Source organism: Vulpes vulpes, chromosome 16, assembly GCF_048418805.1.
Source record: "Vulpes vulpes isolate BD-2025 chromosome 16, VulVul3, whole genome shotgun sequence".
Classification (NCBI taxonomy): domain Eukaryota; kingdom Metazoa; phylum Chordata; class Mammalia; order Carnivora; family Canidae; genus Vulpes; species Vulpes vulpes.
The window spans coordinates 73677858-73705718 of NC_132795.1; the positions used below are offsets into that span (position 1 = coordinate 73677858).

General features: G+C 42.5%; 1 protein-coding gene across 9 annotated transcripts in view; it reads left to right on the top strand.

Moving 5' to 3' along the window:
* Window positions 1-10590: 10590 nt before the first annotated feature.
* The window catches only part of LMAN2L (lectin, mannose binding 2 like), a 29630-nt gene continuing 12359 nt past the window's right edge, over window positions 10591-27861 (top strand). The window contains exons 1-4 of one of the 9 annotated variants that reach the window (XM_025992536.2): window positions 10591-10885; window positions 12096-12214; window positions 15198-15315; window positions 16101-16183. In XM_025992536.2, coding sequence (XP_025848321.2) covers window positions 10648-10885; window positions 12096-12214; window positions 15198-15315; window positions 16101-16183 — 558 coding nt within the window. In that variant the 5' untranslated portion in view covers window positions 10591-10647. Of the gene's footprint in view, window positions 10886-12095; window positions 13907-15197; window positions 15316-16100; window positions 16184-27861 lie in introns of those variants that run through there. The other 8 variants (XM_025992535.2, XM_072742798.1, XM_072742800.1 and 5 more) reach the window with 8 other exon arrangements.

Genomic DNA, 27861 nt, shown 5'->3' on the forward strand with positions numbered 1-27861 from the left:
TTTCTGGTTTATATCACTGACACTCCCTTCCTATCATCCAGGCTTGGGATCCAGTTTCTGCTCTTAGGGACTTAGAGTGGGGAAGGGCCTTGGTCAGCATTCAGTCCTCCAATTGCTGCAGCCAGTTTCAGGGTGGGGAGGTGTTTGTGTGTGTGGATATGTCTAGTGTCCAGTGAAGGGAGTCATGTGTTGGTTCTGAGATACTTCCCTCTTCCTTTTCAGGGTCAAACTTTTCTGGTTGGGGCCTGGTAGGGCAAGAGGGGAAGAAGGGTAATTTGTCTTAATCTCCCCTAGTTGAACCCCTCTCTCCGTGGTGGTTGCCACTTAACTGAGTGTGGTTTGTGTCCAGTTATTGGTTTCTGGTAGTAGGAAGTTCAGCTCAGTCCTTGTTGGGACTCTTCACCTGCAGCTTTTTGGTGTTGAGGTACACTTTGCCTGTCAGGCAGCCCCTCCTGAGAGAGTGGTTCCAGTATAGACTACCAATGGTTCCAGTATAGACTACCCAGAGCAGAACAATAAGTCTACTACCTGAACAGAGATCTGATTGTGGAATAAGATACCAGTCCCTCTTCTTGTAGGACCCTCCAGATTTTCTTTTCTTTTCTTTTCTTTTTTAAGATTTTATTTATTTATGAGAGCCAGAGAGAGAGAGAGAGAGAGGCAGAGACATAGGCAGAGGGAGAAGCAGAGAAGCAGACTCCCTGTGGGGAGCACAATAGAGGACTCCATCCCAGGATCCCAGGATCATGCCCTGAGCCAAAGACAGATGCTCAACCACTGAGCCACACAGGCATCCCTCTTCAGATTTTCTTAGAGCACCTCCTTCACTTGACTTTGAGAGGAATGTTAGTTACCTATTGCTGCATAACAAATTACCCCTAGAACTTGGTAGCTTAAAATAATAAGCCTTTATTATATCATACTTTCTGTGGGTCAGGAATTAAGAAACAGTTTAGCTGGGTGGTTCTGGGTCAGAGTTTCTCACAAATGGAAGTCAAGATGTTGGATGGAGTTGAAGTCATCTGAAAGCTTGATTGGGGCTGGAAAATCCACTTCCAAGCTCATTCACATGGATATGGGCAGGGGGACTCAGTTTTTTTGTCCCATAGATCTCTCATAAGGCTATTTACAACACGGTAGCTGGCTTTGCCTATAATAAGTGATCCAAGGGCAGCCCCAGTGGCTCAGTGGGTTAGTGCTGCCTTCAGCCCAGGGAATGATCCTGGAGACCTAGGATCCAGTCCCACATCAGGCTCCCTGCGTGGAGTCTGCTTCTCCCTCTGCCTGTGTCTCTGCCTCTCTCTCTGTGTCTCTCATGAATAAATAAATAAAATCATAAAAAAACACAAAAAATAAGTGATCCAAGATGGAAACCATAATATCTTTTATGACCTAGTCTTAGAGATAACATACCACCATGTCTTCCATATTCTATTGGTAGTATGGACCAAAATTGATACGCTGTGGGAGGGGAACTATCTAGGAGCAGGTGGTAGGGGTCGGTGGGGGCCTTTGGAGGCTGGCTATCATAGTAGGTAATGCAAAATCCTCTCTACTGGACACTAATCAATTGATAAATTTCCTTCAACTGCTTTTCTTAAACATTGGGAATTTGGTCTTACTGGGATGATGGTTAGGGTCAGAGGGCCTGTTCTCTGCTTAGATATCCAATAGACACATAAATCTAGTTATCACCAAAATCAAAATACTGATCTTTCCTCCAAAACATATATCTCCCACAATTTCACTTCTATCCATACATGGCAATTCCATCTTTCCAGTTGCTGTGGCCAGAAAATCTTAGAGTCATCCTATATCCCTGTTTCTCTTACATGTCTGCCATATCCATCAGCAAACCCTGTTGACTGTAACTTGAAAACACATCTAAATTCCAGCTACCTCTCCAAACTCCTGCTGCCACCACCCAGGCTCTAGGCACCTTCCTTTCTCATTTTTTTTTTTAAAGATTTTATTTATTCATGAAAGACACACACACACACAGAGGCAGAGACACAGGCAGAGAGAGAAGCAGGCTCCACGCAGGGAGCCTGAAGTGGGACTCGATCCCAGGTCTTCAGGATCAGGCCCTGGGCTGAAGGCGGCGTTAAACCGCTGAGCCACCTGGGCTGCCCGGCACCTTCCTTTCTCACTTGGATTACCAACATACTTGGTTTCCTTGCTTCCACCCTTTCCTCCCTACAGTTTTTTCTCAAGCTAGCAGCAGACTGGTCCTCTAAAAACATAAATTATATTATAAACCCCTGCTGATCAAAACCTTCCAGAGACTCCCAGTTTCTTTTAAAGTAACACCCAAGGATGCCTGGGTGGCTCAGCAGTTGAGCGTCTGCCTTTGGCTCAAGGCATGATCCCGGGTTGGGGGAATGAAGTACTGCATCAGGCAGGACTTTAAAGATTTTAAATAAAATCTTTAAAAATAAATAATAAATTAACACCCAAAGTTGTGACATTCACCTGTAAACTGGAGCTTAGTCTTAATCCAATTATGGATTTAATTGAAAATTAATTAAAAATTCTTATTGGGGAAATAATGTGATAGAAAGTAAAAATTGAGAAGGTTAATGGTTGGCAGGATGCTGCATGAATGGGTGGGTGGCAGTCCAGATAAGAAACTGCCATTATAGGCAGCCCGGTGACTGAGCAGTTTAGCGCCGCCTTCAGCCCAGGGCCTGATCCTGGAGACCCGGGGTTGAATCCCACTTCAGGCTCCCTGCATGGAGCCTGTTTCTCCCTCTGCCTGGTGTCTCTGCCTCTTTCTCTCTCTCTCTCTCTCTCTGTGTGTGTGTGTGTGTGTGTGTTTGTCTCATGAATAAATAAATAAAATCTTTAAAAAAAAAAAACCTTCCATTGTATTCCAGATGTGAAGTGATAAATAACAATTAAAAAAAAAAGCTCCCATTTATCCAGCACCTTGTGCCAGACACTGTGCTTTCCTACTTTTAAGTAGGTGTTACTATGGGTCTCCTTTCAGAGATAAAAACCTGGATCCCAAAGAGATTAAATAACTTGCCCGAGGTCTTACAAGATCAATGAGATCAACAGGGCCAGGAACTGAAACCCAAACCTGTCCAGCTCCAGCTTGCATTCCAAGCTGTTGTTTTCATTGAGGAATCCTGAAACATCGTAAAAGGAACATCGTAAAAGGAACATCGTAAAAGTCTTCATGACTTTTTAGAATATAGAATTTTTATTGCAAAACAGCCATGCATGAGTCTAGTTGTTTAAAGAAATTCCAAGTGGAATATGATTTAAAGAAATACAATCATATTTTTGTAATCAGGCTCTTCATGCATTAATCTTCAGTTTTTATCCATCAGCATTTACTCTAACCTTGACTTCTTGGCTTCCTCACCAGAGCCAGTAACCCTCAGTGGGACTTTTGGAAGTAGCCATCATCTGGTTGGCTCAGGACTTCGGGCCAGGTTAATTGCCAAAGCCCCAGGATGGCTTCCCTAGTTCTCATGGCTGCCATTCAAACTGAAGAGCCTGCCATTTCTTACAGCCTGCTGCACAGCATGGGAATCTCCAACCTCATTCATCCCCTCCCTTGGCTTCTATCATAGCTTTAGCTCAGCTGTCCTCATGCACTTCCCCACTCATCCAGCATCTGGAGAGCTCAGGGTTCCTCCATCTGTTCATCTTCCATAGGCAGAAGGTGAACGAGGAAAATTATACTCACCAAAGCCTTTTATTTAAAAAAGTTGTTTTTAGGAATGCCCTAAATATGATCCCCTATTTTTAATTATAAACCCCAGCAATAGGGGCACCTGGGTGGTTCAGTTGGTTAAGCATCTTCCTTCAGCTCAGGTCATGATCTTGGAGTCCTGAGGCTAAGCCCCACATTGGACTCCCTGCTCAGCTGGGAACCCACTTCTCTTTCTCTGCCTGCCTCTCCCCCTACCTCGCTCCCTCTGTTAGATTTTTTTTTTAAGAACTTTTAAAAATAGGGGATCCCTGGGTGGCTCAGCGGTTTAGCGCCTGCCTTTGGCCCAGGGCGCGATCCTAGAGTCCCAGGATCGAGTCCCACGTCAGGCTCCTGGCATGGAGCCTGCTTCTCCCTCTGTCTGTGTCTCTGCCTCTCTTTCTCTCTGTGTCTATCATGAATAAATATATAAAATCTTAAAAAAAAAAAAAGAACTTTTAAAAATAAATAAATAAATAAATAAATAAATAAATAAGCCCCATGATAGGATTTGCACATTACACACTTCTACTCTGTACCCTAGATCCCTGAAAAATATTCTCAAATCAGCCAGTGGTTTTTATTCCATTTATAAAACAACTGCCATCACGTGTACTTTCTTCTAAAGGGACCAAAATCTGGGATGCCTGGGTGGCTCAGTGGTTGAGTGTCTGTCTTTGGCTCAGGACTTGATCCTGGAGTTCCGGGGTTGAGTCCCACATTGGGCTCCTGCATGGAGCCTTCTTCTCCCTCTGCCTGTATCTCTGTCTCTCATGAATAAATTAATAAAAATCTTTTAAATAAATAAATAAATAAACCAAATCCACTTTCCCAGACACACTTCAGAAGATAAGCCATAACAAAGATTTACAAACAATAGTAATGTGTGTACTTATAGAACTTGTGAGTTGATAATATGCATGTGCATCCTTTATATACTCTTTCCTTTAATGCTGTCAACAATCCAAGGTGGCAGGTTTCATCACCCAATTTACAGATAGAGACTTTTAGGCTCAGAGGGATTATGTAATTTGCCCCAGGCTGTAAGGTAGAGGTGGATCTCAAAAGGGTAGATGTTTTCATTCCAACTTCACAGGCCAGAATTCTCCTCCTTTCTTCTCACCTGCATCCTGCAATTCTTAGTGAATCTTATGTCACAATTTACCTTTGACAAGCAGGAATCTGGATGCCTAGAGGCAGTCACTAATTCCTTTGCCCCTTCATAGAGCCATCACAGATCTGGGATCTGGTCCTCAGGATATTGATTTTTATCAATTCATTGATTGATAAACACATCGGAACATGAGTCACATAGACTAAATGACTAATAAAATGATAAAGCCAAATACTAGTTGCTTAATTAACATACAAATATACTCATATTAGTAATATAACAATATACTAATATGAATATCTTAATATCCTGAGAAATAAATATTAATACACTGAGAAATTCTAGGAGAGCTAGAATGTTAAATAGGAAGTCATCATGAATATGTTAGGAGAGTGGGCTTGATTTGAATAACCAACAATACTTAGAAATATCTCTCCCTGGACAGAACTGATACACCCTTGTCCTTTTTCTAGATTGCAGACTCCTCTCTTTTTAGTTATGACATTATATTGGATGGGTCACAGTGAACTTTACAGATTACAGTTAATTACAGTTTTCGTTCCCCGGAGGAAATTTAGAAAACACCGCAAATGCATACCTAGCACATTTCGTAATCATCTCCAGGGGAGATTTTTTAAAAGTTTTTTATTATGGCAACTCTCAAACACACATAAACCTAGAGGGAATCCCCATATACCCATAATCCAGCTTCAACATTTATCAAGTTCTTGCTGCTTTTTTTTTTCATCTATCTTACTCTCCCCTTAACACATAAACAAATTTCCTCCAGAGTATATTTTTCTTTCTTTCTTTCTTTCTTTCTTTCTTTCTTTCTTTCTTTCTTTCTTTCTTTCTTTCTTTCTTTCTTTCTTTTTGTAATCTCTAAGACCAACATGGGGCTCACTCTCACAAAGCAGAAGTCAAGAGTAACAGGCTTTACTGACTGAGCCAGTCAGCCACCTCTCCTCCAGGGTATTTTTTTAAAAATGCCTCTGAGCCTAAAAGTCTCTATCTGGGGTAGTTGGGTGGCTCAGTTGGTTAAGCGTCCGCCTTTGGTTCAGGTCATGATCCCAGGGTCCTGGGATCTGCTGCATTGGGCTCCCTGCTTAGCAGGGAGACTGCTTCTCTCTCTCCCTCTGCCTGCCACTCCACCTGCTTGAGTGTACATGTGCTCTCTCTCTCTCTCCCTCTCTATCTCCTTCTTTGTCAAATAAATAAATAAAATCTTTTTTTTTAAGATTTTATTTATTTATTCATGAGAGAAAGAGAGAGAGGCAGAGACACAGGCAGAGGGAGAAGCAGGCTCCATGCAGGGAGCCTGAAGTGGGACTCGATCCCAGGTCTCCAGGATCAGGCCCTGGGCTGAAGGCGGCGCTAAACTGCTGAGCCACCGGGCTGCCCCCAATAAAATCTTTTTTAAAAAATAAAACAAATCTTAAAAAAAAAAAAAGAAAAAAGCCCCTCAAAATCTTACCTCTAAATTCAGGTGCTGTACTCTATTTGAAATTTAGTCTATGAACTGAGTACAGATGTCCTAATGTTAAACTGTGGTAATGCCTGCCTTGCCCACCACACCAACCCAATGTGAGGTCAAAATGAGATACTGGATGTGAAAGTATTGTGATTCTGGAAGTTGGCTGCATAGCACATTCTCTGAGGAGAGATTATCAAAACCAAATCCCTGGGCCCTACCCCAGACTTATGAATCAAGTGTTTGGGGGTGGGTACCAGGCATCCGTGTATGCCCAAAGCACTCCAGGCTATTCAATTGTGGCTCCTTGGGAGGCCAGAATTTGTAAGTTGCCACTGGAAAGTAGTTGGCTAGTTAGTGTTAGAGCTACTGTCCCCTTCTGTGCTCTAGGGTCTGCTTAGAGAACTGGAGGTGCAAGGGGGTTAGGGGATGGGGAGTGTGTTAGGGAGGAATGGGGCAGGGGCTGGGATGGGGCCAGGTTAGCTGCCACTCTAGGACTGATGATGGACTTAATCCCAAATCCTAACCCACACCTCTAAGGAGGGAAAAATGATCTACCTGGCTTTGGGAGGGCTGATGTTAGGCCCTGCTTTGGGTCCTACATTTGGGGTGAGGATGGATTTAAATGGAATGGCGAGGTACAGAAGTGAAGGGCAGGAGGGAGAGAAAAGGATGGGGCCAATAGCCTGCCTTGGATCCTCCAGTATATGGTGGGGGTAAGGGCATTAGGCTTCAAGGTACTCCTGAATAGAGGTACCTGTTTAGATTTGAAGACAAGATAGTAAAGATCCACTAGATCTTTCGAGATCTAGTGCTAGAATGCATAAGATCTAGAAACTGCTAGAATGCACTACTCACATTGCCTATGAGTGCCTTTACCCTGAAGGTATATAACCCTAGGTCAGGGGAAATGATTCTTTGGAGAAAAAGAGAATATTAAGCAGCTGAAAGATGGTGGGTCAAGACCTGACCCAACTATCAGAAGGTGCCCCTATGTGTGTATAGGACGGTGTGGGAGGAGGACATGGTTCCTTTTTCTCTTTCCCCGCACCTCCCCTCAACACCTTAACAGTGTTGAACTTTATTTTTTTAATTAATTAATTTATTTTTTTTAGTGTTGAACTTTATATGAACCCTGTATTTCTGGAAAGCAACTACAGTCAAGAAATCCCTTTACCTTTTTTTTGTCCCATCTCATCCTATTTTGAGTTCTGAGAAATGGCTAACTTCAAAGGACTATGATGCTCTAGAATATTCTGAGATAAGACCCACTTTTGCCTTTCCCCAGTGACTCAGATAAAACCATCTCCATTCTTCTTCATAATGACTCCCTTGTTTACCTGCTTCTATGTAACACTAGGCCTCCTTCCTTTTCTTTCTTTCTTTTTTCTTTTTAAGATTTTATTTATTTACTTATTTGAGAGGGAGTGAGCATGAGTGGGTGGGAGGGGCAGAGGCAGAGGGCAAAGCAGGCTCCTTGCTGAGCAGGGAGCCCTATGCAGGGCTCAATCCCAGGACCCTGATCATGACCTGAGCTGAAGGCAGACACTTAAACTGCTTAATAGACTGAGCCACCCAGGTTCCCCCCACCCTTCCTTTTCTTTGTTATTTTCCTCCCTAATAAGCATCCCCCCTATTGCAACAATCTGAACAAAATCATCTGATTTATTATCCTGTGTATTTTATTTTTCATATCTTCTCCTTTATTTCCCTTTTCTTCATTACAGGGAATTTTACAATGAGGTATGCTGAGATGCTCTACCCAAAATCCAGTTGACAAGTCACACAGCGATGTGAATGTATTTAATGCCTCTCAACTGTATACTTAAAAATGGTTAAAATGGCAAATTTGATTTTATGTATATTTACCACAATGAAACATTACAGCTGACAGAGAAATATAATGGAAATAATTTTGTCCAAAACAATTGGAACTCCTACTATGTGCTAGGTGATGCGTTAGGGCATGGGGAAGTGGGTGAGGCCTGGTATAGGAAATGAGTAAGATCTGCTTCCTGTGGTCCAGGAGCTCCCAGCCTTGCCAAGGAGACAAACACATAATCTGTTAATTGAGCTACATAATTCAGGGTGACCTACATTGTAATAGACACGTGTACAGCCTGATTTGAGTCAGGTTGAAGGGCTTTGAATGCTACACTAAGGCATTTGCATTTTATCCTATGGTAATTGGGATTCACGAATGATTTTAACGCTAGGGTATGATGTGAATAGATTCATTGCAATTCCTTATGTCATATCACCAAACATCTACTTTGTGTGCAGTGTGTAAATGGATCAGTGGTTGTGATAGTTTTTTTTTTTTTTATTTTAAAAATATTTTTAGATTTTATCTTTAAGTAATCTCTATGTCCAATGTAGGGCTTGAACACGCAACCCTGAGATTCAGAGTCCCATTGCTGCACTGACTGAGCCAGCCAGGTGCCCTGATGCTTATGACAGTTTTCATTTTATTTTTATTTATTTTTTCAAGATTTTATTTATTTACTTGAGAGAGACAGGAATTGAGAGAGAGCTGGAGCACAGAGGGAGAGGGAGAAGCAGGGAGCCCAACTCAGGGCTCGATCCCAGGACCCCGGGGGATTACAACCAGAGCTGCCGAAGGCAGATGCTCAACGGAATAAACCACCCAAGCACCCTGACAGTTTTCATTTTAAAATGTTGACCCCCCCCCCTTATAAAACAGGCTTATTAAATATATTTATATTTCTCTTATTAGATATATTTATGTTCAGGAAAGATAATTAAATTTGGTTAAGTCTGTTGGGAAGACAGAGACACAGACTCAGTGGGTGCTCTGTAAGAAATGTGCTTGAGGAACAGTAAGAGCTTAGACTGGGGCAACTGCCACTGCCTGAGGAAGTCAGGGAAGGCCTCCTGGAGGAAGTGGGCTGGGGAAAAGAAGAGGGGAAGAGGGAAGACTGGAGCATATAGATGAGGAAAGAAAGCTGTAGGCAATAAAGCCAGAGAAGGGCCAGGGCCAGGTGGCAGAGGGCTTTGTTTGCCAAGTTGAGGGGCTTGAATCTCTTCCCTACAGGTGATGGGAACCATCGAGGGCTTGGTTAATAATGATGATGATATAGTGCTTATTACACACCAGTTACTATTCTAAGAGCTTTACCAGTATCAACTCATTTACCCCTGACACTCAGGAAATGGCATGGGTAGGTGGTTTGGATCACTTGGGTGGCTGTACGGATGATGGGGAGGAGAATAACAGCTGGAACATGTGTTGTGGTTTGGGAGAAAGACAAAGCAAGGGATGGAAAGAATGTGATAGCATTGAGGAATGATTAGGAATAAAATCATCAGGACTTGATTATTTATTGATTGGGTGATGGAACTGGTGAGGAAAAGATGGGAAGCTGAGATGACTCTCACTCTTTTGGTTTCAGGTCCTGAGGGTACTACTGTGCCATCCAGGTAAAGGATTGTTAACCCTGCTCCTTTTCTTTTTAAAGATTTTATTTCTTTATTTGAGAGAGGGAGAGAGAGAGAGAGAGCACAAGGGGGTGGGGGGGAGCCAGAGGGAGAAGCTGAGCGGGGAGCTGGATGCAGGGTCCTATCCAAGACACTGGGATCATGACCTGAGCTGAAGGCAGACACTTAACCTGCAACCTGCTGAGCCACCCAGGGACCCACCCCGTTTCCATTTTTTAGAAGACTCACTGTAGTCCTTAAGCAGTTCCTATTCCTTTATGGGTTATTTCCAAATATTTGGGAATTTCTCAGAAATCTTTCGGTTGTCAATTTGTAGTGTAATTCTCGTCCTGATAGGGAGGACATCATTTGTGCGCTTTCATTTCTCCTAAACGTGTGGAGGTGCTGTGGTTTTTTTTGTTTGTCCCGCTCTGGCGATCTCGATAAATGTTTCTTTTGCACTTTAAGAAAACACGTCTTCGGCCCCTTGATGAGTAGAGTTTCTATAAATGTCATCAGGTCAAGTTCTCTGTTCTGTTCAAGCCTTTTACAGATGTGGTTATTTTTCCTGAAACTTGGCTACAGTCCTTGTGGATTGTCTATCCCTCCGCGCAGTTCTACATCCGATGTAGAAGGTACTATGGCAGAGAGGACAGATCGTTGGCGTGAAATTGGGAGAAACACTTTACCTCTTTAATTTTACTCTAGAACACAGAGACAAAATGGAAATCACTACGTATCCCAGCAGGCCTAGTGGAGCGCTGGGCAAATGCAAATAAGGGAGGCCAGGCACGAGGCCACGCCCCTTTCGTGGGTTGGCAAGGCAACTGATCCCCAAGCCAGCCAATCGGTGAGAGGCTCACCTGCGGGGGCGGGGCCTCGCGGACAGCCAATGGGATCCCGGGCAGATGGTTCCCTGGGCTAATGGCTTGGGCGACGGGGCGGGCTTTTAATGAAGGGAAGGCGGTGGGAAAGATGGCGGCGGCTCTGCGACCCTCGGGGTGGTGGCAGCGGTGGCGGCGGCGTTTGTCGGCTCGGAATGGGTCCAGGATGTTGTTCCTTCTCCTTTTGTTGGGGTCTGGGCAGGGGCCACGGCCAGTCGGGGCGGGTCAGACGTTCGAGTACTTGAAACGGGAGCACTCGCTGTCGAAGCCCTATCAGGGTGAGGCGCCCGGGGCGAGGTGGTCGTGCACGGGGAGGGCTTCGGGACCTGAGCCCAGCCGTGGAGACCAGGGTGGCGCAAGGCTTCGTGGCCCCAAGGAAGCTGCCGGCGGCGGGTGGGGGCCCGCGGGGACTCCCGCCGCGCTTGGGAGCCGCGGGTCCGAAGGGCACGGGTCAGCTCTCCTCCGCCCCTCGTTTTGGAAGTTTCTAGCAGGTCGGAGCCGGGCTCGGATGCCACTAGCGCTAGGCCTGGACAAAAGGGAGCTCGAGGTTGGACGGGAGGACTGAAGCGGGAAGGGATAGAACTGCAGGTGGTGGGGAGTCGTTGAAGGCCACTAGCATAAAGACCCCGTCTCCCGTGGAGCTGTGGATGTGCAAGAAATGAAGCAGGAGGCAGAACTGGGTAGAACTTGGCCGGACTGAGAAGGAAAATAAAATTCTGTTTAAAAGCCAGTTAAAACACCTGTTCTCCAGTCCAGGGGCCCTAGTGATGAAAGAGGCTGGTTCGCTTTGCTCTGTTTAGGATTCATAGGCGCTTAGGTGCCGCTTATCAACCAGAGAATCTATATAGTTCGCTACAGAGAGGACCACATCAGTGCAGATGGCTTAACTCACACAAGTCTGTTTCCCCACTGGAGTGTGGGACAGCAGACAGAAGCTCCAAGTGCAAAAGGGTATGCGCGGCTGCTAAGGGTGATGATTTATTTACTGAGCGGATGCATCCCGCGCTTCTCCACCTGTGCTGTCTCTGCTATCACTGGGGATTATACAGACACAAAGTTCTCACTTTCAAGGGGCTTATAGCTTGAGGTCCTGGGAGAGAAGTACCTTCACATTTGAATTGTTTAAGGAAAGAATGTGATTAAACCCCAGAGGCCTGAGAGTCAAGCTGTTTTTGGTAGAACTGGGGAAATTTTTTCATTTATGCTGCTAAAATTTACATATAAAACGGGAGGAATGGATCTGAGCTATGGTTGGGCCGTGGGTAAAGTGATAGCTCTGATGTGCTAGGGGGTCTTCACCTGAAGAGGGCTTTGTGAAAGTAAGCTGTCAAGATGGTAAGGATTTGAGATTTATGAATGACTGCAGGTAGGATACAGAGTGTTATGAAAGGGAGAAAAAGATAATGGCTCCAGCTTGCGGAGGGTCCGTGGTGGTTTCCGAATGGGTTGGTGTGGAAGAGTATGAACTGATCTACTTCCTCCCCGTAGGTGTGGGCACAGGCAGTTCCTCACTATGGAATCTGATGGGCAATGCCATGGTGATGACCCAGTATATCCGCCTTACCCCAGATATGCAAAGTAAACAGGGTGCCCTCTGGAACCGGGTGGTAAGAATCTTTCCTCCTCCTGTGTTGGTGACCCAGAAAGTCATATTGACTTAATTTTACTGTTTGTCCCCAGTACTTCATTTTCTGTGGATATCAAGGATTGTCATTTCAGAGAATATAATGACCTTCATAATGAAATCAGATATGTAGGGAAATGCTCTCGATTGCTCCAATTATAGCAAATAAGCCATTTTGATTGTGTTTCCCGAAATGTCTTTAATTCCTGATTGACCTGATAGTATTACTTCTTGGAGGTTAACAGCTTAACTCATATTTAATTACTTTGTAAAGTTGAAGTCTGCTCTTTTAAATTCATCCTAAACTTCATCCCAGTATCCGCTCTTGTTATTTCACTTTGAAGAGTCTGATTTTAAACTTTATTTTCATGTGAAAGCCACTTTGAGCCCCTTGGTCATTTTATTTGTCCTTCTCTGGACCTCTTCCAGCTACATTGTCTTCCTTGAGGTATGGTGGCAAGAAGTGAAGTGAACGCAGTATTCCTGGTGTGGCTGCACTGTGATTTTGTAAACTTGTAAGATGATGCTTTCTTTTTGGTTTCCAGGGCTCTTTCTAAGTCTTTTACGACCACTTTACTTTTGGGAATGACCTTGGCATCCTTTAATACTTTCTCGGGTTCTTGTAAGCTAAGAACTTACTTTTTCGTGGTTTTGATCATCGGTCATAGATCAATGAATCTCAGCAAAGAGAACGATTTATTTTCTCTGTTCGTTTTATGTGGCAGAGAATTCTAACAGAGCAGAGGAATAAGAGAAGTTTCTACGTGAGCTATTTGTACAAGCTGGCCTCTTAACCCAGATTGTAGTGTTGAACTCATTCTTGGACGGAGTACAGGGAGTTGTGTTCTGGTAGGAGAGGCAAAGGGCTAGTAGTGGAGAGACTTGGGTTCCAGATTCAGCTGTATCACAGACCCACTGTGAGCCCTCACTGTTACTTAATTCTCTCATTGTTCAGTTTCTCCATCTGCTAAATGAAACTTCGTAATACCTTCTACGTGCCCACTAGGGTTATTGTGAAAACAAGACAATAGGAATGAAAATGCTTTGGAAAGTTAGAATAATTACAGAAATATGCATTGTTACGTTATGCATCTATTATAAGTTTCATTGATGGGGGTCTCTGGTTACCTAATGATTATGTCCAAGGCTAGATGCTTTGCTGTTGTCTTGCTAGCTGCCTTTACATAACTCTTTTGGCAATAGTTCTAGTTTTAGGATCTAGTTATTTTGCCCTTTTTCAGATTCTTTGATACTGTATTTTTGTTTCTGTTGTTTCTGACTATATCAGAATGAGCTTTGGAGTTTCTGAGTTATTCGAATAGAATGTATTTGTTTGAACAATGGTTCTCAAATTTAGCTGTCCGTTGGAGTTGATGCCTGTGGCCACTGGGATTTTTAAAAGCTCTTTAGGTGAATGTGATGTACAGCCAAGCCTCAGAAGCTCTGTGAGACGTAGCCCTGAGCAAAAGCATATGGCATTGTGCTAAGAGGAGGCCGAGGATAAGTGACAGACACCTCTTGGCTCAGTGTGAACCTCTCTGGCCCTGGCCTCATCCCAGGGGAAATAATACCTACCCACCGGCTGTGAGGCAGCATTCCCACTCTTGTCCTGATATCTAAGTGAAACAGTAGAAAAAGAAGAACCCAGAAGGACAGCAAAGGGACTGGGCTCAAGGTAGGGTAAGCTATCAGAAATTGCAGTGTTCTTTGGTGAATTCAGAAGTAACCTTGCCCCTTTCATTTGACTATGTGCTCCTAAATGGAAGATTTCCCAGAAATTAAAAATGAAAACTACAAATGACCTAGCAATATGTTGCTCAAGAGCCGGAACAATCTCTTTGAAGATTCTGGTTGAACCGCTGCTGGCCTGTCTGCTCCTCATTCTCTTCTTTCTTCATAGGGACCTTTAATCAGGAGCTTCTCTAAGCCAGATACCTACTCTGCTTTCTCCTTGAAATTGTTCACCTAATTGGAACACTTAGCCATCCACTTACCTCCTTCTCCATTTTTCCAAGCTTTTGATACACAATTAAAGGGAAAAAAACCCCAAAGAACAAATACAGGAGTCTGATTAGTACCCATCTCCTTAATGGTTTTCCAACAAAGCTGTCCCTGTGATGGGGGTGGTGGTGTTCTCCTTTGGTAGGTTTATGCTTTTTGGCCATGGACGTGAGGTTTTGGGGGACTATAACTTGCAACTTCTTGGGGATTTCTGGCTTGCCCCTCAGCTTGGCATAGGGCCAAGTCTAGCTAATTAGAGTTGTTTACATAACTGCTAATTATTCCTGGAAACCTTTGCATAATGACTTAGCTTTTTCTTTTTAAAATTCTTTTGTAATGAATGAGGCTTTGACCTTTCTTAAAATCCAGGCTTTTTAGAATCTTTCTGTCAGAGGGATGATCTGAAGTGCTAACTCAGCCACTTGTTTTCTATAGGCTGAGGTGCTTTGCTGTAAGATCATAGTAATCTAACTGAGCAGTCTCTTGTCTTTTTCAACTTTGGAGTACTATCCTGTTTCTGCTGGGAGATATTGAAGATAATTGGAAGGCTTATCCCCCACCCCCTTTTTTTAAAGGTGTTATTTATTTATTCATGAGAGACACGGGGAGAGAGAGAGAGGCAGAGACATAGGCAGAAGGAGAAGCAGGCTCCACGCAGGGAGCCTGATGTAGGACTTGATCCTGAGACTCTGGGGTCACGCCCTGAGCCGAAGGCAGCCGCTCAACCACTGAGCCACCCAGGGATCCCGGCTTACTCACTTTTCATACAAATATCATATGCAGTTGAATGGCTCAACCTGTTTAATTTTATGACGCAAACACTTAGCAAGTCATAGATTTTAGTTTCAACCCTTTGCCTCGTGTTACCTGCATTTATGTTTCCCAAATCTGTAGACTGCTGGCAAGGGCTTGCGGGGTTTCAGATTTCATGCTGTTCATTGATTCCAGTGTCTTTTTCACTCTAGCCATGTTTCCTGAGGGACTGGGAGTTGCAGGTGCACTTCAAAATCCATGGACAAGGGAAGAAGAATCTGCATGGGGATGGCTTGGCAATCTGGTACACAAAGGATCGGATGCAGCCAGGTATTGGGGCTCTGGGTGCTCTTGTGTGGGGTGCAACAGGTTTGCTTTCTCATGTGCCCTCTTTTTGAGAAGCATACATCCCCACAGTGCCAGCAGTTTTCCCATTACCTTGATGTCTGCAGATGAAGGCCAGCCTGTCTAGTCTCTAGAATGGGGTCTGAGTCCTGGTAAAGCAGCTGAACCTGACTCAAACTGGGGCGGTATCTTGCTTATGAGTTCCTTCTGGATTCCTTTTGAGTCCACGTGGCCTGTTGGCTGGGTGAAAGCACTGGCTCTCCCCAGTACTGATGATTGGGTGAGCTGACTTCTTCCTAGCATGCGCATGAATGGTCTCAGAACTCCTTGAGTTAGGAGTTGTGTGGGAGCCATTGCTCCAAGGACATGGCACACTCAACCTGATTTGACCTGATCTCTTTTGCAATGAGAAGTGGAACTTGGGAATTCAGTTCTCTCTCAGGAGCATAGTTGTCACCAAGTGTTTGTGAACCAGAATTCTTTAGGGGCACCTTAGCAACCGGTTTGGACCAGGGAGCAGTTGTAGTGCTAAACAACATTGCAGTGGCCTTCTCTCTTCCCCTGCCTTCAATAACAAACAGCTACAGATTTTATTGGGTGCTTATTACAGGCCATGCATTTTGCTGGGTGCTTTTACATACGTTTTCTCATCTTAAAGAGAGGCCTGGGAGTCATTTGAATTTTACTTTTTCCTCCATCATAGTGATATGTTATTCCTTTATCAACTCTTGGCTTTATTTCATTGTTCATCATCTGTTCTCTCTCTCTAGGGCCTGTGTTTGGAAACATGGACAAATTTGTGGGGCTGGGAGTATTTGTAGACACGTACCCCAATGAGGAGAAGCAGCAAGAGGTAATGGCAAGTGTCAGAGCTTAGGTCAGCTGCACTGACATCATAGTCCTTTGCCTCAGCAATATTCATGAGGGAACAGGGGATAGAAAGTGAGGGGTTTGGTTCTAATTCCTTCATCTGTTGAACTTGAAAAGTGAATGTCCTTGTCAGAGTTTTCTAGAGAGAACTGTTTATGGTGCACAGTCCTTTGGGAATGGCTGTCATGACTGGGGACTTTCTCTTGAGTGTTAACAGTGTTGTCTTGTGCACAATAGGTAGCTGCTGGAATTGAGCATGCTTGGCCGATTGGTGATTTGGCTCCTAGACCTGCACCAGAGCAAGCTGAATTTATATAACTCAGCTCCCCTGACTTAATAGATCACCACTGTGCTCTCTTCTGCAGCTCTTTCACTCTTTCGAGCATCCTTTTCTTCTTCCTGTTTTTAGACCTGAAGAGCAATTCTGTTCTCCTGGAGGAAAGGTTGTAAAAGGAAATTGACAGAGTGCCAGCATTTCGTTGCATTCTGATTATTTGGCTGTTGGGAGAAGCTTCTTGCTTTTTGTTAGTTGACCCTAGGGTTCTTTAGTACTTTCTTATACTGCCAACAGGTTTGTACTCTCTTTGCCTGATGGCCCTGTCATCAGATGGTGGGAAAATGATTATGACAGGTTGTTGATAGGTATCCTGTAGCTAAATAATCGTTAGGAAAAAAGGCAGGATTAAGGATGGAGACAGAACTCATTTTCTCCTAAAAGCTTTTTCTGAAAAATCTCATGCTTATTTAAAAAATTGGAAGAACACATCATCACATATGCAATCCAGATTCAACAGTTTTTAGCTTGCCCACAGAGTTCACCATATAAAAGTGGAATGGGAGACCTGAGTTGTGAGACAGTTACAGAGTAGCTTCTCCCTGTTGCCTCTGGGCTCCTCTTCACTATCAGCAGGCACTTTCTAGGTGCTGAGAGTTAGTGAGCAAGCCCAGCATGGTCCTTGCACTCAGTAGTACTGAGGCATGAGAGTGCTGATGGAACTGTGGGATGCTGTAGGAGACCCAGAGGCACGTCTCACCTGGAGCCAGACAGTGTGGTAGTGGTGGTGGTAGGGAGACTTCCTCCAGAAAGTAACATTTACATTGAAGTCTGCAGAATTAGGAACCAGTGTCCTGTGCAGAGGGAAAAGCGCGTGTTAAGGTGATAAAGTGAGAGAAGGGACAGTGAGTGTGAGGGGAAAAACGAGGTCAGAGAGAGATGAGACTAAAAAGAAAAACAGCCAGCAGTCTTGCCTTGTTGCACAATTTCAGGAGGCCACTGTTCTCATTCTTTAGTATTAACACTGTTCCCTGTTGGGCAAGTTGACTGGCACCTGAGTTTGAGTAGTGTCTCCTTGGGTGGTTGGTGATTTGACTTTTTTGGATCAGCACCGGAGCCAACCGAATGTATGTGACTCATCCTCACCATGCACACTGTGGGGCCAGATTCTGAAGTGAGGTGTTCCTGTTAAGGAGTCTGGGCTTTATTCTAAGGGGGTAAGTGCTATAAAGAATTTTAATGAGGAGAATGTTATGACTAGGTTTGCAGTCATGCTGAGGATAGTTAGAGATGCATCTGAGTAAGAGGTATGGGCTTTAGGGCTTGACTGGACTTTTAAATCTGGTTCTCTGCTTCTTCCAAAAATAAATTGTTCAGATTCTGTTAGCTTCCATTTCACCCTCAGATAATAATAGTTCTCATTTAAGAGGGCAGATCTGATGGGCTTATTTTGTAAGAAGCATAGATGTTGATAAAATTAGTTTCAGTTGGTAAAAATCAAGACTTCTTTTCTGGCTAGTTATTATGGTTCTTATTCCCAGCTATACATTAGAATTGCCTAGAGTGCCTTTAAAAATACTGATATCCAGGGGCATCTGGGTGGCTCATTTGGGTAAGCATCAGACTCTTGATTTTGGCTCAGGTTATAATCTCAGAGTCATGGGATCAAGCCCTGCATTGGGCTTGGTGCTCAGCATCGAGTCTACTGGAAACTTCTCTCTTCCACTCCCTCTGTCACTCTCCGTCTCTTATGTGCACACACTCTCTCTCTGAAATAAATAAACAAAATCTATTAAAAAATGAAATAAAAATACTGATGTCCAGGCCCCAGCCTCAGAGAGTGAGAGTATAAATCTGTTTGTCTTAGTTGTAGTGTAGGCAACCTTACTTTTTCAAAGTTCTCCAGGTGAGTCACATATGTAGCCAGGATTGGGAACTCCTGGACCAACATGAGGTTGTTTCCTTATTAATTATTTACTTGTTAAACCTATTTGCTTATTAAAATGAAATTTAAGAAAACTAACAAAAGTGGTTTCTGTTTATTCGGTAGCTACTCTGTGCCAGGTACTTTACAGATAATGTTTAGTCCTCATCAAAACTCTTTATAGTTAATATTATTTTTTCCCATTTACTAATGGGAACAGAAACTTGGAGACGTGTCTTGTTCAAGGTAACAGCCAATAAAAGGTAGACTTTACCAGATTCCAGAGACTGTACTCTTAATTATGATGCTCTATCTCCTCCCATCCATTGTTTCTTTTGCCAGATTGATTTCCTTGAGAATGGAGACGTTTATTATTCTCATGTCATCTCCTACATAATTTCAGTTCTTAAACCTTATATTCATTACAGAGAGTATAGGAAATATACTCCTTTCTACATTCCAACAACCTGGAACTATTTTAGAGGGTAAAATCAAGTGTGTTTTGGTGGCGGCATAGTTTATTTTGATATCATACATAAAGATGCCTGGCATTGTTTCAAACGCTTGTATGTGTATTATTTACATATAACAACTCTTTGGGGGTAGATATTATTATCTCTACGTTTATGGCTAAGAAACTGAAGTGCAGAAAGGTTAAAAAATATATCAGTGACACACAGGTAGAGGGTTTGATTCTAGCCTGCAGTCTCATTATTTTGCTTTATTATTTTTGAGCACATAAGAAGAGGGTGACAAATATGGTACCTTTTGAAAACTTGTAAATGTCACATAGAATATGTGCTGGCTGGATGAGGAGGACAAGCTGCTGGCAGGACAGGGGTGGACAATTCATCAAATCCCTCAAGATAGTGGTAAAAATGTTTCTGGTTTCCTGTTTCCTTGTCACCAGAGCACATGACCTTGTTGCTCAGCTTAACTTGCTACCACCTTTGTTCATGAAGAAATACTGGGAAAATACTAGCAAGCAGTAAGGCATTTGAAAAGGGAGTGAGGGAGTTCAGTTTAGGCTTGACTCTCTAAAATCAGGACAGATTGTTAAAAGTAACATAACCTCGGTTTCCCTGTCAGCAATATAGAAATTGTGGTTTAGGTGAGTGAGTCAAGATTTTCACTGTTTGGGAGTACAGGATACTACCTGTGCCATAGTGAGGTTGCCAGATCACAAGTGGTTGTTAAAATGATAGTGGAAGAAATAGGAAATCTGGATAGATCCATAACGGGTAAAGAGATTGAATTAGTAATAAAAAGTGACTCACAAAGAAAAGCCTGGGTCTCCAGATGGCTTCACTGGTTGATTCTATCAAACAGAAAGTAGAGTTAATACCAGTTCTCAAACCTTCTTTTTTTTTTTTTTTTTTTTTTTTTAAGATTTTATTTATTCATGAGAGATACAGAGAGAGAGAGAGAAAGACAGGCAGAGGGAGAAATAGGCTCCCTGCGAGGAGCCCGATGTGGGACTTGATCTGAGGACCCTGGGATTATGACCCAAGCCAAAGGCAGACTCCCAACCACTGAGCCACCCAGGCATCCCTCAAAAATTCTTAAAAAGGGACACCTGAGTGGCTCAGCGGTTGAGTGTCTGCCCAACCGGGACAGGGAGCTTGCTTCTCCCTCAGCCTGTGTCTCTGTCTCTTTCTCTCTCTGTGTCTCTCATGAATAAATAAAAATCTTAAAAATAAATAAACAAACAAACAAACAAATAAATAAATAAATGACAAAGACCATATGATCATATCACTAGATGTAAAAAAAGTACTTGACAAAATGTAATATCTTTAGGATTATAAAAACACTCAACAAATTAGGATTAGAAGGGAACTTCTTCAACCTGATAAAAGGGCATCTATGGAAAAACCCTCAGCTGATATACTTAACTTGAAAGCCTGAATACTTTTACTCTAATATCAGGAATAAGACAAGGATCTGTCCTTGTTCCTTTTTTTTTTTTTTTTTTTTTTTTTAAGATTTATTTATTTTAGAGAGAGCAAAGAGCATGAGTGGGAGGAGCAGAGGGAGAGAGAATCCCAAGCAGATGAACTGAGTGTGGGCCTGACGTGGGGCCTGATCCCAGGACCCTGAGATCATGACCCAAGCTGAAACCAAGAGTCAGATGCTCAACTGACTGAGTAACCCAGGCACCTCTGTTCTTGTTTCTTGTATTCAACATTGTACTGGAGGTTCTCTTCAGGGCAGTTGGGTAAGAAATAAAATAATCCAGATTGTAAAGAAAGAAGTAAAACTATTATGTAGATGACATGATATATATAAAAAATCTTAAAAGGATCCACAAGAAAACTAGAACTAATGAATGAATTCAGCAAGGTTGCAAGATACAACAAATAAAAATCAATTATATTGCTGTAGTCTGGCATTGGACAGTCAGAAAATGGAAGTAAGAAAACAATTCCAATTATACTATCATGAAGAATAAAATACTTAGAAATAAATTTAACAAATTTTTAAAAATTAAAAAAAATAAAAAATTTAACAAATAAAAGCATACTCTTAATATTGAAAGAAAATAAAGACCTAAGTAAATGGAAGGATATCTTATGTCATGGATTGGAAAACTTAGTTTAGTTGATCCTTGAGCAGTGTGGAGGTTAGATGCATTGACTGCCCCCCCACCCCAACCCGGAGTCAACAAATTGCATGTAACTTTGACTCTGCCCCCAAATTTAACTACTAATAGCCTACTATTGACCAGAAGCTTTACTTATAACATAAACAGTTGATTAACACATTTTGTATGTGTTATATATATATTGTATACTATATTCTTACAATAAAATAAGAGAAAACAAAATGTTACTAGAAAATTATAAGGTGGGGAACGCCTGGGTGGCTCAGCGGTTGAGTGTCTGTCTTCAGCTCAGGGTGTGATCCCAGGGTCCGGGATCGAGTCCCGCATTGGGCTCCTGGCAAGGAGCCTGCTTCCCCCTCTGCCTATTCTCTGCCTCTCTCTTCTCTCTGTGTCTCTCATGAATAAATACATATAATCTTGAAAAAAAAATCATAAGGAAGAGAAATTACATTTATAGTACTGTTTTTGTATTTTAAAAAAATTGACATGGAAGTGGACCATGTAGTTCAAAGCCATGTTGTTGAAGGGTCAACTATATTGTTAAGATGATGGTGCATTGGTCTCCAGATTTGATACATTCCCTTTTTATCAGAAGCCTAGCTGGCTTCTTTGCAGAAATTGACGAGGTGATCCTGAAATGAGTATGGAAATTCAAGAAAACTAGAGTAGCCAAAATAATACCGATGGGATTTCCTGGGTGGCTTAGTCTATTAAGTGTCTGCCTTTGGCTCGGATCATGATTTCAGGGTCCTGGGATCAAGCCCTATGTGGGGCTCCTTGCTCAGGTGGAAGTCTGCTTCTCCCTCTCCCTTCCTCCCTTCCCCCTGGCTCATGCTCTTTCTCTTTCTCTCAAATAAATAAAAATCTTTAAAATCCCAAAATGATACTGATAAAGAAGTATAAAGTTGGAAGACTTATACTTCCTCATTTCAAGGCTTAATACAAAGCTACAGTAATAATGACAGTGTGGTACTGACATAAGGATAGACCTATAGATAAATGGAATAGAAAGTCTAAAAATAAGTCCTCACAGTTATGATTAGTTGATTTTTGATAAGACTATCAAGACAATTCAATGGGGGAAAGAACTGTCTTTAACAAATGGTGGATGCAGAATAATGAAATTGTTCCCTACCTCCTATCATACACAAAATTTAACTCAGAATGAACTGAAAAACTAAATGTAAAAGCTAGAACTATACAAGTCTCAGAAGAAAACATAGGGTTAATATGTCATTACCTTGGGTCAGGCAAAGGTTTTTAAGATATGACACCAAAAACAAAAGCCACAAAAAAATAATAAATGAGTTGGAAAAAAAATAGTTGTTTTGGACTTCATTAAAATTAAAAACTTGTGCTTCAGTGGCAGGTGCCTGGGTGACTCAGTTACTTGAGTGTCGATTCTTGATCTCAGCTCAGGTCTTGATCTCATGGTTGTGAGTTTAAGCCCTACGTTGGGTTCCGTGCTGGGCATGGAGTCTACTTAAACAAACAACTTGTATTTCGGAGTATACCATTAGGAAAGTGAAAAGACAACCTACAGAATGGGAGAAAATAAAAATGAAAATCCTGTATCTGATAAGGATTCGTTCTTTATATATTCTAGATATAGTTCTATAGTAAGAAAAAAAAGACAACCTAATTAAAAAATGGCTCAGGTACTTGGCTGGTTCAGTTGGTGGAGCATGTGAGTCTTGATCTCAGGGTTCTGGGTTTGAGTTGAGTGTAGAGATTACTTAAAAGTAATTTTCAGGGCAGCCTAGGTGGCTCAGCGGTTTAGCGCCGCCTTCAGCCCAGGGCGTGATCCTGGAGACCCGGGATTGAGTCCCACATTGGGCTCCCCGCATGGAGCCTGTTTCTCCCTCTGCCTGTGTCTCTACCCCCCCACCCCTGTGTTTCTCATGAATAAATAAATAAAATCTTTTTAAAAAAAAGTAATTTTCATTTTTTAGTGTAGTGATGTTGGGTGTAGAGATTACTTAAAAATAATTTTTATCTTAAAAAAATGAATGGAATGCCTGGGTGGCTCAGTGGTTGAGTGTCTGCCTTTTTCTCCGGGCGTGATCCCAGAGTCCTGGGATGGAATCCCACATGGAGCCTGCTTCTTCCTTTGGCTATGTCTCTGCCTCTCTTTCTGTTTCTCATGAACAAATAAATAAGATCTTTAAAAAAAATTAAAAAAAAAAAAATGACCAAAGGATCTGAATAGGTATTTCCCCAAGGAAGATATACAAAGGGTAGATAAACACATGAAAAGATGCTCAGCATCATTTGCCAGTAGGGACATACAAATCAAAACCATAATGAGATGCTACTTAACACCTACTTGTGGCTATTTAGTCATAGCTAAAATAAAAGAGACAAATGATAAGTGTTGGTAAGGGTGCACAGTAATTGGAACTCTCATACACTGCTGGTGGGAATGTAAAATTGGGGCTGTTGTTTTGGAGAACAGTTGGTCAGTGCTCCAAAAGTCTAAATACAGAGTTTACATCATCCAGAAATTCCACTCTTGGGTGTATATACTCAGAAGAAATTGAAATCATGTCTACACAAAAGTTACATGAATGTTCATAACAGCACTATTCATAATAGCCAAAAAGTGGATATAACTCAATGTCCTATCAACTGATGAGTAAACAAAAATATATAAAGATTTTATTTATTTTTTATTTTATTTTATTATTTTTTAAAGATTTATTTATTCATGAGAGAGAGAGAGAGGCAGAGACACAGGCAGAGGGAGAAGCAGCATCAATGCAGGGAGCCTGATGTGGGACTCGATCCCTGGACTCCAGGACCACAACCTGGGCTGAAGACAGGTGCCAAACCACTGAGCCACCAGGGATCCCCTTATTTATTATTTTTAAAATATTTTATTTATTTATTCATGAGAGACACAGAGAAAGAGAGGCAGAGACATAGGTAGAGAGAGAGGGATTAGCAGGCTCCCTACAGATACCCGATGCAGGACTCTGATCCCAGGATCACAACCCGAGCCAAAGGCAGATGCTCAACCACTTAGCCACCCAGGTGCCCCTAAAGATTTTATTTATTAGAGAGTGTGCACTTGTGAGCAGGAAGAGGGGCAGAGGAAAAGGGAGAGATAATCTCAAGCAGCCTCCTTGCTGAGTGGGGAGCCCCACATAGGGCTTGATCTCATGACCCTGAGATCATGATTTAAGCTGTAATCAAGAGTTGGATGCTTAACCAACTGAGCTATCCAGACGCCTCAACAAAATATATATTCATTCAGTGGAATATCATTCAGCATTAAAATAATTGAAGCATCGATAGGTCCTCTAATGTGGATGACCCTTGAATACATTACGCTAAGTGAAAAGCCAGTCACAAAAGACCACACATTGTATGATCCCATATATATGAAATGTTTAGAATAGGTAAGTCTATAAAGAAGGAAAGTAGATGAATGGTTTGCCTGGAGGTGGAGGTGAGGGTGGGGAACGGCTGCTAATGGACACAGGGCTTCTTTTTTGGGTAATGAAAATGTCCTAAAATTCATTGTGGGAATCATAATCCTAACTCTGTGAATGTACTAAAAAACCATTGAATTATAGACCTTAAATAGGTGAATTAGGTGGTATATGAATTATATCACTGCATTGCTATTTTTTAAAAAACGTTGATCGAAATATATATGACCTGACCATCTTTCTCGGCACTATGAAGTCATTAGGTGATGGTCGTCATTTTCTCATGAGAACCCAGATATTGAGCCTGGGTGGCTCAGCGGTTCAGCATCTGCCTTCAGCTCAGGGCGTGGTCCTTAGGGCTCCCTGCATGGAGCCTGCTCCTTCCTCTGTCTATGTCTCTGCCCCTTTCTGTGTGTCTCATGAATAAATAAATAAAATCTTAAAAAAAAAAAAAAGAACCCGATATTGGTGGAAAGTTTCAGGGAACTCAGTAGCATTGAAGCAGGAATGTCTTCCTTCACTTGAAATCAGAGTATGATGACAAGAAGCTTTTCTGGAATGAGTGCACAGAATTGTAGTCCTTTGAGCTTTGGCCCTCATTCTTCTTGGTGAGACATTTATTTGGATCTTACCCCAGGAGCCCTAAACAGCTGACTGGAGAGTGGGAATTATAGCTCACTGCTCTTCCTAGATCAAGCCAGCTTGGAAGTCTAGTTTGTCTAGTCTATGAGATGGTGACATTTTTCTCCTTTGAAACTGGACGAGGGACACCTGGGTAGCTCAGTGGCTCAGCCCCTGCCTTCGGCCATGGAGGGATCCTAAAATCCCAGGATTGAGTCCCACATTGGATTCCCTGCCAGGAGCCTGCTTCTCTCTCTGCCTCTCTCTCTGTATCTCTCATGAATGAGTAAATAAAATCTTAAAAAAAAAAAAAAAACTGGAAGAAAATTAACAATATGGTCCCATCCATTTTTTAAAAAAGATTTTATTAAAAAAAAAAAAAAAAAAAAAAGATTTTATTTATTTATTCATGGGGGGGTGGGGGGCGGGCAGAGACACAGGCAGAGGGAGAAGCAGGCCCCATGCAGGGAGCCTGACATGGGACTTGATCCCCGGTCTCCAGGATCACACCCTGGGCTGCAGGCAGCACTAAACCACTGCACCACCGGGGCTGCCCTGGTCCCATCCATTTTAAAAACACATTCTCTCAAGTGATGAAGACACTGATCCCTCTTGGGGTCTCTTTTTTGTTGGCAGAAAGAATCTTTATATCAGGAAAGGAACTCCACAGCTTCTTAAATTCTCTTGTTATCCACCAGCTTGGATATGACTTAGTCATAGGTGAGGCATTGTTTTCTAGAGAGAGACTCCTTTGGAAATTAGGTCTAGAGAATTTTGGCAAGTTCTCTGGATGTGATTAAGCATCAACGCTGAGCTACATTGGGGCAGCTGGGTGGCTCAGTCAGTTGAGTGTCTGGTTTTGTTTTGTTTTTTAATTTTTTTTAAATTTTTATTTATTTATGATAGTCACACAGAGAGAGAGAGAGAGAGAGAGGCAGAGACACAGGCAGAGGGAGAAGCAGGCTCCATGCACCCGGAGCCCAACGTGGGATTCAATCCCGGGTCTCCAGGATCGCGCCCTGGGCCAAAGGCAGGCGCCAAACTGCTGTGCCACCCAGGGATCCCGAGTGTCTGGTTTTGGCTCAGGTTATGATCCCAAGGTCCTTGGATTGAGCCCTGCATTGGGCTCCCTACTCGGTGGGACGCCTGTTTCTCCCTCTGCCTGCCACCCCCTCTGCTTGTGCTCACAAGCTCTTTTTCTGTCAAAGAAACCAAAACAACAAAAAACAACACTGAGATTGAAAGCTAGTTTTTGAGGAAAGTAGAGATATATGGCTTTCTTTTAGAATTGAATGAAGACAAGAAGAGAAGCTTTCTTTTCTGAGATAGTGAAAGAGGGAGAGAAGAGGAAGAAAGCAAGAGCTAAAGCTCCAGAGGACACTTAGCTCTGGGTTAGTTCTTTACCTTTCTTTGGGTTTTGACCCTTTTGACTATATTGACGAAAGTGGTAGACCCATAGCAAGATTCAGGGGATATAGGATTTTGCATATGTTTTTAAGAGGTTTATGGGTGCCCCAAAGTAGAACTGTAGGCAGGATCTATAGAGTTGATACCAAATCTTTTTGTTAACAAGAAATAGTCATAAACAATTAGAATGATAGGTAGCAGTGAAAAGTATACATATTAGACTGTATTCTGAATCTTTTGACACTTGTTTATAAACTCAAGTGTTTTGGGTTTGGGGCATACCCAAAGTTTAGTTTCCTGATTTTAGAGCACTCTATTGAAGTCCTCAAGTTACGTTATTTGGGTTTATTTCTAGTGGGGTCACAATTAAGATAAATGGGATTAAAGTTATCCCGTGTGTTTATTTTTATTTATTTATTTATTTATTTTATTTATTTATTCATGAGAGACAGAAAGAGAGAGAGAGAGAGGGGCAGAGACACAGGCAGAGGGAGAAGCAGGCTCCATGCAGGGAGCCCGACGTGGGACTCGATCTAGGGTTTCCAGGATCACGCCCTGGACTGAAGGCGGCGCTAAACCGCTGAGCTACCGGGGCTGCCCTATCCCATGTGTTGAAAGAGATCAGGATAATGTTCAAGTATGTGAGGATTTTCCAAGGCAGTCAACTGACTTGAAGGCCACTTTTCTGTGTCTTCTATTTGAGGAGCTTTGAGACTTAGGGACACAATCATTAGTATAGGTTAGCAACTGTTTGGGGGCAGTGGGCAAGGGTCTTTTCATTGCTGCCCAGTGATGTGGTGAGAATTTTACTGATCTTGTTACCCGCTGAATAGTATGATATTGCCGAGTTAACCAGTCGGCTCTTTATCCAGATCCCTGCTTAAAAGGTTAGATGAAGATTACTGTAGGACCAGCAACTTACAAAGTTTTGGAAGTCTAAAAAGTGTCCTATCTGTGGAAGTGGCAGTGAGTGTGTTCTGCTAGTGACCCAAGGGGAGGGTCACATGGAGATGTGGAAGGAGACGCTGTAGAAGAGACATTTGATTTATTAAGTCTTGTTTTTATATAGAAGCTCATTACAGAAAAATCAAAAAGGCTAAAACAAGCATACAAATATCTTTCTAAAAACAAGAATGTTGCATTATATTGAGCATGTGTGTGTGTGTGTGTTTTAACATATTTATTATTTATTTATTTATTTAAAATATTTTATTTATTTGAGAGAGTGAGAGAGAGCACAAGCGGGTGGGTGGAGGTAGTGTGTGTGTACAGAGGGGCAGAGGCAGAGGGACTCCCCCACCCACCCAGCAGGGAGCCTGAGGTGGGATCATGACTCGAGCCAAAGGCATATACTTAACCAACTGAGCTACCCAGGTGCCCCTAACATAATGTGTTT